This window comes from Ambystoma mexicanum, chromosome 1p, assembly GCF_040938575.1.
Source record: "Ambystoma mexicanum isolate Mex_15411 chromosome 1p, UKY_AmexF1_1, whole genome shotgun sequence".
NCBI classification, from domain to species: domain Eukaryota; kingdom Metazoa; phylum Chordata; class Amphibia; order Caudata; family Ambystomatidae; genus Ambystoma; species Ambystoma mexicanum.
This window is the reverse complement of record NC_090921.1, coordinates 1,103,979,115-1,103,995,317: the sequence shown is the minus strand read 5'-3', so window position 1 is coordinate 1,103,995,317 and position 16,203 is coordinate 1,103,979,115. Positions and strand designations below refer to the sequence as shown.

The 16,203-nt window shown below is 48.5% G+C and overlaps 1 protein-coding gene across 2 annotated transcripts in view; it reads right to left on the bottom strand.

Annotated features, from left to right (window-relative positions):
* Positions 1 to 16,203, bottom strand: part of HASPIN (histone H3 associated protein kinase) — a 734,185-nt gene that overhangs the window by 22,250 nt on the left and 695,732 nt on the right. For both annotated transcript variants that reach the window (XM_069604709.1, XM_069604710.1), the window contains one exon: positions 7,720 to 7,822. In XM_069604709.1, the coding sequence (XP_069460810.1) occupies positions 7,720 to 7,822 (103 nt within the window). The remainder of the gene's footprint in view (positions 1 to 7,719; positions 7,823 to 16,203) is intronic.

The window sequence follows — 16,203 nt, the reverse complement described above, 5'->3', positions numbered from 1 at the left end:
GAGTTCGTCGCCGTCGCGAACAGATTGATCTGGGGTGTACCCCACCGTCGGAAGAGGCGGTCCACTAGATCCTGTCGTAGTTTCCACTCGTGGCACGAGCGCAGCTCTCTGCTGAGCGAGTCGGCGATGGTGTTTTTTATTCCTGCCAGATGAAACGGCACCAGAAATATCCCTTGGGCGACGGCCCAATGCCACAGATCCTGCGCCTCCTTGGACAGGGCTGGGGATCTGGTACCACCCTGCTTCCTGATGTAGAACATGGTGGTGGTGTTGTCGGTGAAGATCCTCACCACCGTGCCCTTGAGGGACGGAAGAAAGGACCTGAGGGCCCAAAACACAGCACGGAGTTCCAGGACGTTGATATGGAGGGACTTCTCCGTCGGCAGCCAAAGGCCCCTCGCGTGCAGATTTTCGGTGTGCGCTCCCCACCCTTCCAGGGAGGCATCCGTGGTCACTGTCTTCTGGTGGCCCGGGGTCTGGAAGTCCATGCCCGCCGTCAGATGCGCACGGGTGTCCCACCACCGGATCGCTCGTCGGGAGCTCTCGTCGAGTGTGATCCTGTCCTCGAAGCTGCCCGTCGTCTGGATCCAGCGAGCGTCCAGGAACTCCTGTAACGGGCGCATCCGAAGCCTGCACAGGCAGATGAGATAAATGCAAGAAGACATCATTCTGAGGAGGGATTTGATGGACCTCACCCTGGCCGCGTCCGCAACCAGCATCCGCTGCACCTTGCCCAAGATGGCCCTCGTCCTTTCCTCCGATGGAGGCCAGAAGCGCCACTGTGTTGAGTTTCACTCCCAGAAACAGTGCGTCTTGCGCGGGCACCAGGTGGGACTTGGCGTAGTTTATGGAGAATCCCAGGTTCGTGAGTAGTTGGATGGTCCTCACCGTGTGCTCCGCGGCGAGCTCCTTTGTCTTTGCTCGGATGAGCCAGTCGTCCGGGTAGGGGTAGACGTGGATCCCCTCCAGGCGCAGCCGCGCCGCCACCGGTGCGAGGCACTTGGTGAACACCCTGGGTGCCGACCTCAATCCGAAGGGAAGGGCTCTGAACTGGTAGTGACGCCCTTGGACCACGAATCTGAGAAACTTTCGGTGTCCCTTTAGGATGGGGATATGGAAGTAGGCATCCTCCAAATCCAACGACGACAGGAAGTCGCCCTCCTCCAGCTGACCCAGGACGTGCTGGAGGGTGACCATCCGGAACTTCTGTGCCTTGATGAATTTGTTCAGTCGTCGTAGGTCCAGGATGGGACGCCATCCTCCTGTATTCTTCTTCACGAGGAAGTATCTTGAGTAAACTCCGGAGCCCCAAAGCCTCTTTGGGACGAGCTCGATGGCGCCTTTCTTGAGCATCGCCTTTACCTCCAAGAGAAGTTGAGGGACGTGATGTTCCTTCGTGGCCACGGGGGGGGACGCGCGGGCACTTCTTTAGAAACTCAAGCGCGTGACCCTGGGCCAGGGCGTCCAGCACCCAACGGTCGGTGGAGATTGACTCCCACATGCTGACGGAAGTTCGCCAGCCGGCCTCCCACCGGGATGCTTCGGTGGGGGCCCGACCCCACGGCCGGTTCAGTCCTGCTTTCGACGAGGCTTTGCCGCCTTGTCCTCCCTGGCGACGACGGCGGGGTCCGCCCGACTTGCCTCGTCCCCTGTAGGCCTCCTGTGATGACGAAGCGGCGGCTTGACGGTAGGTGGAATATCCGCCGCCGGAACCTTTGGAGGCACCCTGCTTGCCTCCGGCGCTCCGAAAGGGCGGCCGTCGTTGCTGGAGAACACCAAGAGCCCGGGCCGTCTCCGTCTTGATGGCTTGTAGGGAATCGTCCACTGTTTTCCCAAACAGGTAGCTCCCGTCCAATGGCATATCCAAAACTCTGGTCTGCACGTCCTGCCGGAAGTACGTTGCCTTGAGCCATCCACGCCGTCTAAGGCACACGCCGTTGCCCAACTGGCATAAACCTGTGTCAGCGATGTCCGTCGCTATCGTAATGGTGTGGTCCGACGCCACTTCTCCTTCCTGCAAGATCTCTAGGGCCTCCACCGTCTTGTCATCCGGTAGGAAGTCCAGCAGGGGGGCGATCTTGTACCACAACTCCCTGTCGTAGCGGGCTATGATGGCTAAGGCGTTGGCAGCCTTAATCGTCATTGCTGCCGATGAGATGACCCTGCGTCCCATCGTGTCCAATTTCTTTCCCTCGCCGTCCGGTGAGGTTGACGTAGAGCCCGAAGCCCCCCGCCCGCTTTCTTCCTGGCCGAGTCCGGGGTCGGCTGTGGCCGAAGGCACAAGGGGGCCGCGTCTGGGACCCGGTACTTCTTCTCATACCGATCCCTTCTCGCAGGCGTTGTGGATGGGTTCTTGAGGAGGGCGAGACCCTCATCCCAGATATCATCTAGTAGAGGTACAGCGAGGACCGTCTTCCTCTTGGTCTCGTGCCGTTGATAAAGGAAACCTTCCTTCTTCTCTTCCGGGCAGAGCTGGAAAAGCTCGGATGCCCTGGCGATCATGGCATGAAACGATCCAATCTCGTCGGGCGGGGAAGCCCGGGGAGGAGGTGACGACGGAAGATCCTCGTCGTAAACCTTGTCGTCTCTACCCGTCGCGGCTGTGTCCGTCCCCGTATCATCCCCACGGGTCGTAGATGGGGAGGAGGGCTGAGCAGGGCGCGATGATTGAAAAGGAGGTGGAGGATGAATCCTTCTCTTAGGAGGAGGGCTCCCAGAAGGGCCTGGCTCCGGGTCCCTCGTCGGGAGCGGTTCCTCGGTTGGTGGTAACGGCAATCTCGTCCTTATCTGCAAGCATAAGGACGGTATAGCCAACAAAATGGCTGCCGAGTTGTCTTGCGGCACTGGTTCAGGGGATTCCGACGGGTGGTCAGGAGCCTCGTCGGCACCCTCGACGTTCTCGTCGTCTCCTATGTCGGGATCCCTCCCGAAGGGCTGGTCTTCTTCCACGCCAATGCCGTGGCTTAAGACTTCGATCAGCTCCTCTTCAGAGGTTGAGGCCGAATCCACGACGACCTCCCGCCCCCCCTTTTTCTTCTCCGTCGGAGGTTTCACGGGGGTCCTGTCGATGGGCTTGAAAGAGGACTCCCTCCGCGGTGGCAGGGAGACTCTGAGCCCCGAAGTCGCCTCCACTGGTGTAGCCTCCACAGGCTGAGCCAGAGCCGCCGCGACTGTCTCGATAGAGGCCTTGGCAGGGTGGATCAAGGCTTTCACCATCTTAGGTGCGCTCACCGCCTTCTCCTTGGGGGGAGGGTGACCGCCTCGCTCTCCCCTCCGATGGGGCCTTAGAGCTCGACCGGGGTCTCTCCAGGAACTTCGCCGGGTGCTCGGCCTTCCTCTTACCCGAGCCAGAGCATTGGCTCGTGGTTGATGGCACCGGGGAGGATGTGCCCTGCCTGGCAATCGTAGAGCCCGACCGTTCGGCGCTCCCGGTGCCAGCGGACTCGCGGTGCTTGGCCTTCTGTTGGGCCCCCGTCGCCGGGGCGCCCTCAAAGGTCTTAGAAGACCGCTCGGACTTCTTCTTCTCGCCTGACGGGCTCTTCCCTTCCAGCCAGTTGGCGAGACGCAGATGGCAGTCCTTCATGGTCCGCTCCGACATATTGCCGCAAAACGCACAGTCCTTCTCCACGTGCGTCTTGTCCTCATGCAGACAGTAGAGGCAAAGGGAGTGTTCGTCCTCCTTAAAGACATTCTGAAGCTGGCATCCAGGGCAGACCCTGAACAGCTTTCCGGGCGTCGAGCTTCCCTTCTCCTGGGCCATGTCCGAGATGGGCTTGAGAAACTTCTGGAGTCCTCCAAAAGCGTGGCTCGACGAAATCTTCACCCTTCAGGGGCGTAGAGGAATCCGACATGGGTCCAGTTGATCGGATAAAGAAACGGTGGAGCTTGAGGCTCTTTTGACCGAAAAAAGAGAGAATTTTCCTATGAAAAAGCGCGAAAACGCACTACAGCTCGAGAGCAATAGCACGAGGATCCCAACACATGAACGTGCGGTAAAAATCTGAAGTTGGCTGCCAGAGGCGGGGCTTAGGGAGATGGCAGTCATTGGCTGTGGTCAGTATGACGCAGAGATCAGTGATTGGTGACTACTACGAAAGACAGATCAGAAACGAAACTGATACTGATTTTTCTTTACCGAGGATTCCCAGCCTGACGACGGGGAATATTCATGAGCATGTGAATCCATGCCAGACCCCATGCTGGAGAATATATATTTTTCTAAGAACACATTACGTGGAAAATCTTACACATTGATCAAAGTGTTGGCTGTACATTCGGACTATCCTACCAACCTCCTGAGAGTTGCGCCTGGGCTGCTCTTCCACCTTACCGCTTGGAGGGCCTGGTATATTTCAAGGAAACCCTGTGAACCGAGTGAGGTGGATGTACCTGCACCCTGGAAACAATGTTTAGGGAAAACCTTCCCAACACACAGATACCTCTTACCTATGTCCGAATGTCAACAATTGAGGGCGAACTCAACCACTGACTCTGGCACTGGACCCCTTCTCTTGTCCTGTGCATGCTGAAGGCAGCTCTGCAGGGATTTTAATGCTATTCAGGCAAAGAACACACAGGGCTGCATTGGATGCAAGTTCTTGAGGCATGTCTATGCTTATCAGCTGCCGAGAAGGGGGGCATGGACTGGACACAGACTCTGAACCCTGTGAAATTCAGCATGCTCTTGGACACGATTGAAGAATTTGAGAAAAGACCATCTAAATGGCATGGTACATGTAGCTACCTTGGTAGAATAGTTTAAAGTGCAACAAATCGGGCAAGGTTTAAGAATACCTTTACAACCAATGCCATGTAGACGTAATAGCGGAAAGTACTGATTTTCGTTTTTTAAAGAATTACAAACCATTCTTATCCAACTTGATTCCGACATAGCAGAAAAGAAAAGTACTTTCTAATAAATCCATGGTTCTAGTACTTGTTTCAACACGCTGCTGAAAAAATAAAGCAGGCCTTGAAAATTATTTAAAATCCTGCCAGACCTGCAGGTCAAATAACTTCATTGGCCTACTTGCCCTAAGGAAAATGCTCTCGACCCATGGTGACGGGTGACATTTTCACACCACTTTCTTTAAAATGGTGCTTGTCGACCGTGATGAATCGGATGGTGCCATCACTTCTTTTCCAGCAGTGACTTCTCCCTATGTGGCCAGGGGACAGCAGCCGCTACCTGATCCTGACCCTGGTGGTGGCTATATATGGGAGGATCACATGGGTGGAGGCAAACCTCAGGGGAGTGACACATCATCGGACGAGACATGGTATCCCCCTTTTACTTTTAGGGATACCCTCTCCATTTCCCATGCCTTAACGGCATATTATAATAACGCCCTTCAACTACCCTTGAGAGCTACTAAGAATACCTTCCCATACTCTAATCAAGAAATGACTTCCCTTTCCCTGAATGTAAGTAAAAGTACTGTAACGAGGAAGCTGAGTAATGAAGATCAATAGAGGCCAGAAGCACAAGCTGCCCTCTAGTTGTTGCAAGCGTATACTTGATGCTGGAACATTTAAACCACTGAAACAGCTGACAGAAGAGAGAAGTTGGCTGGGAGAATCTCGTCCTCTCGCTACCAACCAAGGGACAACTGTGCTGTTGAGAAGTCCGTGGAGTCAACCGGCTCATCGAAAAGTCAAAGGAGAGCAGACTGAATGAGCGGTCCGCTGCGAGGACGTCACGAGAGGAAGAGAAAGAAAGACTTCCTGACGTGACGGAGAAACCCAGACCAGGCAAGCAGGGGCCACGAGGGCAATAGAAACAACAAAGCAGAGGTGTTGAACATGGAAAGAAGGAACAGGATGTCACAGAGCCGCTGCATGTTTACCACTGGAGAACCGACACACGCCAGAGAGCCGGTGAGCCCACCCTAGGGAAGATGGGACACTGGGGCACTTTGGCAACCCTACCGAAAGCAAATAAGAATAAATGAAGCATATGATAAAGAATGGGATACTCGATATTTCCTAAAGAGACATAACCAAATGAATAGAAGATATTGTCAAGTTTGCAAGTGTGGGCAGTGAAACATATGAGAAAGTTCTGGCAGGAGAGTATACCACGCAGAATCAAGTTACAAGTGTGTTAAGTGAAGGACACAAGAAAGCTATGGCAGTAGAGCATACCAGACAGACTCAAGTTTGCAAGTTTATCAAATGAAGCATACGAGAAAGTCAGGTTGGACAGTGTGTAAAATTAATCACATGAGAGAGTCCGGATAAGGATACATTTTGTTAAACCAAAGACTGTTGAAATTACATTGAACAGAAAAAGAAGCCTGGCAGGAGAGTACACCAGGTATCCTACCAAAATCAAGACCAACGGCCAATTTGTTTTACATACAAGTTGTTTTGCTGACCACAAGAAGCCCAAAGAAAACTCATAACCTTAAAGTTTAAAATGCAGTGAAAAGAAATCCAGGGGAAGGGAGCCATTTGGAACCTTTGTGTTGGAATTACGCATTTCCTTTTTGAACATTTGTACACTTTCAAGGCCAAAGACATTTCCCTTTTCACATTAGAGTTAATTTTTGAATGTGAGGGCAAGAACAGTATTTCGGCCACAGGACAGTTTGCTTTGGACATCTTGATATTGGACAGGCCCTTAGTTTTGCTTTAGGCAGGAGGGAAATGCCTCCTAGAATATCGATAGTGAGGCCTTTACCAGCTCCTTTTGTTTCAATAAAAGTTTATGGTCAAAACCATGAGTCCTCTGTGTCCGCGTCTCATTCCTGGCTCAAAGAACATAGACCCACTTCCTGTTTGGCACACTGCTGCCACCGAGAGATCAGCAACACAGAGCAAAACCTTTCTTGAACATTTACTGCAAAGTCTTGTTTGCAATAAATATAAAATAAAGGTTTCAAACATTCATTGTACTTGACCTTGATGAAAACTCCCTGACTATACTAGTGGTCAAGTAGATTTTGCGAGTCCTATACAAAATATAAATGAAAAAAACTTAGCAAGGAAACACAGGTACACAAACAGGGCAGAGATTTCAGGAAAATAAACAATTGATCATGTTTGAACAACTTGCACCCCATAGAGGCTCAGCAAGTATGGTGGCCATGTTTACATAAGACACAGAATGGTCTTGACATGACCAACATATTTGTGCCAACACCAATGCCTTACCCAAACATGGACACAACATTGAATACCAACTCTTAAAATATTAGACCAATGATATCAGGAGGCATATGTCAATTGCGAGACATGCAATAGTATTTGGTTATGAATTATGTTAGCTGTCAGGGCAAGAACCAATGCAAAAAGGAAACAGAAATATATTCCATTTGTACTCCTGAAAGGCGCTTTTTTCTATCCTCAAAGGCGTAGCAAAACATTGACATGTTTCATGTTCAAGCAACACAACAACCAAAGCGATAGAGGAACTGAAGGTAGGCTGAGAATGGGATATGTGGGGTAGTGTTTTAGGTTATTATGGCAATTTATCATGTGGTATTATGGTCTGGGTAAACGGCTGTGTATGGACTGGATCCAGATAGTCAAGGATCCCAAGTGCTGAAAATGTGTTAATGCCAAAGAAAAGGAAGTAAAAGACATGCAAAGTTAATATATCATTGAACGTGTGAATGTTCCATTGTAGAGAGGCAAAAAAAGAAGTCTGTTTTTATAAAGAAATATGTATTAACAATGAAGAGTTTGAGTACTAAAGCAAATCCACTCAATACAAACCCATTTTCTTCTTTCATCAAACGATACATATCAAACTGATAATCGCCTTCTCCCTGGAAAAGTTCTTCATCAGCCGATATATCACAAAATACTGTCAGTCCATCTGCAAAAGAAGAAGACATCAACTCATAGGGACTAATTAAATGCTACGTTTTGTTTACAGTTTTCATGATCTCAATGTATCCCATTGCCCAACTCTACCCAAGACCACTGATCCCTCGGATACTGGAAAGCAAGTAATCCTTACGTTTAAACATGGCCTCTCTGTGCCCCACCAGCTTGGCCTTCCTCTGAGGGTGTAGCTTAAAGAGGTACAGAATAAGGACTATCACAGTACCTCAAGACAGTCAGAATTATAACTGTGCACTCAAAAAACTGTCATTCATTCATTCATGGATACACACGGATTGGCCTTTTATCAGGCATTTGTTGTGGACAAAGAATTTGGCTGAAAAATAGGATCCATTAAACAAACCGATAAAAAGAAATTGCAAAGGTTTACATGGAGCTCTACAAAAAGTTAAATCAGTCATCAAAAAGGAAAAGCTTTGGCAGTGTCAATACTAGCTGAGCACTAGATATTGAATTTCACTTTAAACTACAGAGAGCAACAGTGTAGTCTTCTTTCGTGGAAAGAAACATTTGAACACTTTAAAAACCAAAGAGGGACAACAGAGAGAGATCCATACAGAGCGGAGACGCTGCGAGATGCAGGAAGTTGGAATCCTGAGACCGGAGCAAGCTGGCGGAAAAGGGAGAAAAGCCTTGTCTGATCCTGGGAGGAAGAAAACACACAGCTTTGGCTGCCAAGAGGAATGGCAACACTGCCCTGATAGTCGGATCTGCAAGTCCTTGGCAAGTGTTGAGGCCGTAGTCAGCAGGAAGACGATGACCCATCGGAACGCAAAAGACCAGTGAAGATAACCAGGCCCTGTTTACAGTCCCAGCGAGGTCCGGCGACGTGGCACAATTCCCTAAACGGCAATGGGAGGCACGGGTCTGCTGGCGGGTACATGAGGAAGGTAAAAGGGTCTCTGTGTGGTTCCTGGTGTAGTAATGTCTATGACAAGAACATGGAGAGAATGTTCATAGACCCCAAGAGTCAAGAGGACTATTTATGCACCAGAGGAAATCTTCCTCGTCGAGGACCCAAGTCAAAACAGACACACAACATCTTCCTCGTGGCAGTACTTGGCAGGCCAGTGAACTAGATCTGCTGACTCAAAGAAGTAGAATCGGGGTCTGGGACCCAAACACCATGAGAACTTTATAGTATTGAACAGAGGAGACACTAAAGTATACAGGTGAAGGGGGTCCTTCCTCCTGGGTGTACTGAGACTGGCACCTTCTAAAGAGAAGCATCAGGAAGAGGGAGTCATCCTCCTCATATTAAGTGTTAAAGGAGCCTTCCAAACAGGAGAAGGGAGGCATTCCCCGACTTGAACTACTTGTGCATAGGCGCGTTATAAATGCCATATCATATCATTCCTCCTGATTCAAGTGGAGGAAGTAAGGAGAAGCTTCCAGCCAGGGGAAGGGAGTTATTCCCACTGGCATTCGACTACAAAGTGTTAAAGGAACCTTTCAATCAGGGGAAGAGAGGATAGATCAACAACCGGCGAGGAAAAGGGTTGTTGGGCTTGTTTTCTTTGTTTGTTGCCTAGCATTTCGGTACTGGACTGCCCCAGGGCAGGACAAAGACTGATATGTTTTGGATATTTCTCCTCTGTGAAAGATAGTGAGCTAGAACCTCTGGGTAAGGCTCTCGTAACCAGAACTAATGTCTGGCAGAGGGACTCCCTGGACCCCCCTTGTTATTTGAAGACACTTGCAACTAGGGCAACAGAGTAATTCCCCCTGGTGAACACTGGTTGAACTATGCTGTGTTGCAAACACGCCAACCAGGGTAAGGGAGTCATTCCGCCTGGTGAGAACTATTGAAGTTCCTGTAGTGTACTGCGATCACAAACCCAGGAGAAGGGAGCCATTCTCCAGTGCAACAAACATTTTTGCTTTATCTACATTAGTTAGAAGCGTGAGGGATAGAACTTTGTATTTTGACACTGGACGGTGGACAATTGAGTTCAAAGGACATTGACAGATCCTTTTTAGTCTTTAATTGAGTCAGTGAAACCCCTCATAGAAATAGGGACAGTTAGGCCTTTTTCTTTTCTTTGCAAGAATAATAAAAGTCTATGCCAACCATCATGCCACCTTTGTGTCAATCTCCTTCTTCCACACCCTTACAACAAGCAGCAACTTCTAAAGTACAGCCAGTCATACATGACCATCAATCTGGCAAACAAAGGGACTGACTCTGCCCTGCAGTACAACAGATCAAATCGAGAGGTCGAAATGACCCCCACCCACACCTCTACTCACTCTTTCCTCATCACGCTATCCCTCCTTCTGCTGCTCCTCCATCTTCAACTCCACCTCCTCTCTGAGTGAGACAGGGCAGCAAGGGGACAATTTTGGAATTAGGTAGCCGCCATGCTGCACTGGGGCTGTGGGCAGGGCGGAACAAGAGACCAGTCCTAAAGCAAGATCGATGAATGTCCAGGGTGCACCCACTTGAAAAATCAATGAGGCCAATTCACCCAGTCCCGGGAATTTAAGAAAAGTGTCCAAATTGACAGAGCTGTTGATGGAATCCAGAGGTGTTTGGAGAGCCAGAGAGAGAGTGGCAGAGAGAGGAACGAATATGGAGAGCATGAGAATGGGAGAAAGCAGGAAAGAAGAAGTTAGGAGGAGGAAGGCAATGAGCAGGATACCATCAAAAGGAAGGCACGAATAGGGAAAGGAAGGCAGTGAAAGATGGCGGGATTAAGAGGAGGAACTGGGACTTAATGTTAAGTATATCCATGGAGGCAACTCTGTGAAGCCTAAATTGGAGGAGAGAAACTTCTCAGCAAATAAAGTTACTAAATTAAAAATACTACAGAGTAGATTTCCGGATTTAGGTGAAATACTAAAGGATATACCTCCTTGTTCAGATCAAAGCAGAAAGGACTTGGAACTGCATGAGAGAGTAGGAGAGCAGCTCTGTGTCACAATAGAAGATAGCATAAAGTAGTGAGGAGCTTGAAGTTGTTCGGCCTTCCGGGGAAAAGAGGTCTATTTAAAAGCAATACGATTAAGCACTCGGGAGGCCATACGTGAAAATGGCTTATGCAGGATATGTGCAAGTTGCAGATTTCATATAGAGCTTATAGCAATGTTAGGATGAAGTCCTAATGTGATTCACATTGAGCCCCTTGACATTTTTCATGGTTCACCAGCCTGTTTTTCCACAGAGATTCCTTATCCAGGGACTCGTGACGATGTAACCCACTGCACGTGTCCCTGGGAGTTCCTAAAACTCCCATGCCAGGGTGTTAGTAAGGTACTGTGATTGCAGAGTCCTCACAAAACCCCAGCCTAAAGTCTCCTCCGAGGTGGCAAGGGGAAGGCAGCCGCTACCCGATCCTAACCTTGGGGTGGTAGTAGTCGGGTGGATCACCTGGGAGAAGGCCCCCAAGGGAATGGGAGGGTTTGGCTAGGAGAGACACAGTAATCATCTTCTTTGGAGGGTGAGATATCCATGATGCCAGAATACCTAATGGCTTTGTGTCAGAGTAAGGTTTCCCTTCCCAAAGGCACCGAAAATGTTAGTAATGAAAACCCTCATGGCCAGCATAAGAAAACAACATGCAAGAATCAGAACATCAATATCATCACTTCTGAGAAATAGGATTCTTGCTTTGGTTTGAGCTGTGAAATGAAGAACCAACCATTGTTTTATAAACACAGTGAGTCAGGTAAAGTTAAAACCGAAACCTGTGATGAAAAGAATAACGTACGTTGGGGACTTCAAGTCACATAATGCTATAGGTACTGGGACGACGAAGAAGGGCTCAGAGGCAAAGAACTGTATTACGCAGTCGAACCTACACCTGAGTGGGAATTTTGATTACTGAAATCCCCCTCAGGTGCAGATCAGTATTAGTAGTAGAAGTTATCAGTGGCCGTGTATGCAGCAGGGGCTGAGAAACAAGGGTGCCGGAACCACTGCGGTGTCTGTAGCGGTTCATGGCGATGAGTGCGTGAGAAGGAGAAGCACGAACTGCAGAGGTTGTGCAGCAGAAGTGCTGCTGTTGCAGGTTAACCCGTGGGAGAGAAGAGCTCTCGGCACTTTATGCCTGGCTCCGGTGGCTGGCAAACACTGGGGGAGACGAGAGGAGCAACGTGGGCTCCTGTAGGGGAAGGCGCGAGTCACGGACAGCAACCAGAGCTGTCGGAAGCTCGGAATCAGACGAGCAAATAAGAAGTGGTGGCGGCAGCAGCAGCAGGATAGTGGGCACGCAGGGAGAAACCATTGAGTTGACCATTGACGGGTGACCCCAGGGGGCTCTGTGGTAAACCACTGGCTGCTTATAAATCTTTTGAATACCCAACTAATGAAAGAAAGTGTTATTGTTCCAATACTCTTGTTGAGAGGAAACGGGAAGAGAAAGTTTATAACCTTCACTAGCCAAGTAAAGAGGACGATATTTAAGAAAGGCTTTAACTAACATTGCCCAAGGAAAGAGCGGCAAGTAGTGAACCCAAAGTGTAACGCCCATTGGGAAAAATAAAGAGGGGGCAATGTTCAAACTCTGTAACCAGCATTACCAAAGTAAAGAGAAGGCAATATTTGAGCCAGATAACCAGCATTGCCTAAGCCAAAGAAAGGCTTTGTTAGAGAGAGAGAAACTTTATGAAAGACATTACCAACAATTACTTGGTGTGATAGTGGAAACCAAAAGGATGCAGGAATGTGGCCCTCCTTGTGGAGAATATCAAGGGGGAGAGGAACACAACCTGGATTGCATGTGGCCAATCAATCAGTGGAACGCACAGCATCAATGGGTGTTGTATCCGTATGGAAGAAGTTGTGAATGTTACTGTTGCTGAAAGCCTAAGACTTAACTAATGTTTGAAGTAAACCACACACAATAGTACTTGTAGTAGTATTAGGAGATTTATCCTGACAAGCGAGTACACCAGGAAAGGAATTGTTAGTGCTAGTCCTGGCCGGTTAATGAATCAGGAAGACGACATTATAGTACTACATTGAAGTGAAAGGTTGTGGTGGAGAGAAAGTGGCAAGGCCACTAATGTGTTTAATGAAACCATCCTGGCGGAAGCATTGTTGTGCATAATAAGTGTGTAGTAGTTGTCTTTCTCAGAGAAGTCATATTTAAATATTCACTGGAAGAGTAAAGACAGACTTTTTGGCTTGACAGACAAAAGCCTGTGGGAACGTTAAGCTGAAGAGTGTTAAACTTTGTTTAATTATAAGAAAGTTCCAATGACAGGTGAAACCCTCGAGGAGTGAAGGAACTTTATGTTGGAAGCAGAACTTGGCTATTGGAAGGAACCTTTGTGCTACCTTTTGTGGGATTGGTTGATTACTGTACGTTCAATAATTGGTCCCAATTTTCTTTGCACATTTTGCGGCATATATATGTGGGGGTGGGTATAGGGATATACATAATGTGAAGGGGTTAATGTGGCGGTGTCTCCTGTACAGAACGCATGGTATCAACAGTAAAACAGACACAAGTGACCACAATTCAAGTGTGTTTATTACAAGCTATGACCATCAAATAATAATAACCCAGTCCTAGTGGTGTCTTGTCAAAATAAAAGGGCCTATACTAAAAAATGTATTGGCAATCCTTACCTCTAAATACAAACAGCATGGGGGATAATGTTACAAAAAGAAAGAAGACCTACATCTTCCGTTTATTAACTCAAACACACACAGACACCACTCTGGTACTGGGACAAGGAAGAGCAATGCTGAGTACCAAGATCGGTGTGTAGTGAACGAACATTGCCTGCACCTGAGGCCAAGGCGGCAGTAAAAATGGCGGCTCAAGGTAGGTCAAGAGAGTCGCCAGGGGAATAGCCAGGAGAGTTGCCAGTAGAACGCTTGGAGGTGAAGCCTGGGAGACGTGTGCCTAAAGCGCCTATGAGCTGTAGTCGCTGCAGTTGGAGCAGATTGTGGCATGAGCACTTGACAGGTCTCCGGTAGCAGAGCTGGTCTGCATACTCCTGGAGTAAGAGAGACTCCCTCTCCATACAATCGAGTCAGTGGAGAACCTGGGGGAAAGGCACGCCGAGCCAGGAGCAGCAACATCCAAGGCGGGCCTGCTGCCGCGCAGAAGAGCACCCAGAGACAGCACACCCGGTGAGTCAGAGTAGCCTGAGTGACTCTGGGATGCTGAGTTGTAGACCGCATGGTTGCTGCAGATCGGGTTGCTCGAGAGTGAGCGGGAGACCGTTTGAGCAATATGAATACCGGTCAGTTTTGAACTAAACGCTTTTGATAATTACAATGTCACAAAACTGCTGAGAAAACCAAATAAAGGGTTTTGGAAATACCAAACTGTAAAAAGAGATAAAATGATAAAGTCAAGAGAGTGCCAGTGAAAATTCCAATATTTGAACTTATGGCTATGCCCATGAACAGGGGTAGGTACAAGATCCCAGAAGGAGAGTGAACTGGGAATTTGATGTGGGTTGATACAAAATGATTGACTGAATGAAAGGAAGAAACACTTGCGTACAGGCACGTTCTAAATGACATATCATAAGGGAGCTATTTTGAATACTGATCCGAAAGAAAGCATGCATGATTGAATACCAATTGGATTGAAAGCGATATGGTGCAATTTTCTGATAAAAAGAAACTGTAATCTGAGAGAACAAGCATTGGCAAGCACCACAAGAATATAAGGAACTGTGTAAATTGAAGGAATGAACAGTGGCAAAAGCCCCACGAATATTTTGAAAGTGCAACAAGGGAATGGTGGCAAAACAAGCACTGACAAAGCATCAAGAGGATGTGAAATGAGAATAAGTCAAGTACCACTGTCAAGCTGAAACAGTGGCAGCGTGCCTGTGAAGAAGAGGCAATTATAGTTGTTGGTTGCGTGACATGTAATGGGTGGAACGTGAGGTCTGACAACTGCGCCCAGACCGAGTACACCCACCTAAGGAAAAGCTTGTGATTACATATAAAGAAAAACTTGTGTTATCTGAACTTAAGGAATTGAACTCTAGGAAACTGGTGAAAGGCAACCAAGCCAGAAGAGCTAGGTAGTATCCCAATGAATTGTGTTTTCTAACATTGAGGGACTTGAAAGCTTGGGGAAGGGAACCCATCCTCTTTTGAAATGTGAATTATCTTGAATCTTGGTGTAGGGAAAACCCCTTTTTCAACCAAGACCTGAAAGAAGCTCTGAACTTTCATTTGAACACTTCTTATTTGATGCCGACATCCCTACACATTTTATACAGTTAGATGTGAGGACAAGTATAGGTTTGGGACACAGACAGACATTTGCGTTGGACTTCCTGACACAGACTATCATTAGTTGCATTTAGGTAGGGAAATCTCACCTTAGCATTGGGCAAGTTAGGCCTTTTTCCAGCCCTCCTTTTAAATGTAATAAAAGTTAATAGCCTAAACTTTATTCAGTTGTCTGTCTACTTCATGATGCCTTCACAGTGTCCACAAAACTATCTGTATGTACCGTACCGAAAGGTCGGTTCTTGCACGTGCAGATAGATTTCATGCAGCTCCTTGCTTGACATATCTGTACAGTTTAGCGGTGGTGGTGTGTTTTCGGGGTAGGTGGAAGCCTACCCATCTAGAAAGGCAGATGCAATCACTGTGGCGAAGAAACGACTAACTGAGTTTATAGCACAGTTTGGATTGCCCCTATGCATAGACAGCGACTGGGGTACCCACTTCACCGGTCAGGTTTTTAGGGAAGTGTGTAAGGCTCTGAGAATAGCAGAGCAGTTTCATTGCGCGTACCACCCACGTATTAGTGCACATGTAGAACGTCAGAACAGCGACCTTAAGTTAAGACTATCCAAGGTGTGCAGCGAAACCGGGCTAAATTGGCCCCATGCTCTCCCTCTTGCATTGTTAGCCAAGAGAAACAACCCACAGCGCAAACATAAATCCCCACAGGTCACTCCATGAGAATGGAAACTGCTCCACCTGCAGTTCCCTTACCTCAGAGCTTAGCGCTGGAGGATGACACATTGATCAAATACTGCTGCACGTTGATTAAAACTGTTCAATCTCTCCATGCAGAGGTCGGCGAGGCCCTGCCCGAACCAGCCGTTGGGACATGCCACCACCTGCAGCCAGGGAACTGGGTCCTCAGTGAAAACAAGTCACTCCAGCCGAGGTGGCATGGCCCCTGCCATGTCTTGCTTACCACAAGTTCTGCTGTGAAGTGTGACGGGATCCCGGCCTGGATCCATGCTTCGCATTGGCACAAAGTTCCGGCGCCATCCAATGACATCACCACCGAGACTGCTGATCTTCCTCAGACAAGCTCTGGCGCTGTCAAGAACACTGACACTACCGTCTGATGCCTCCAGTCCAGTGCCAGACCCATCTGGTGTTTCTGGACAACGGCCTACGAGAGCTTTGGC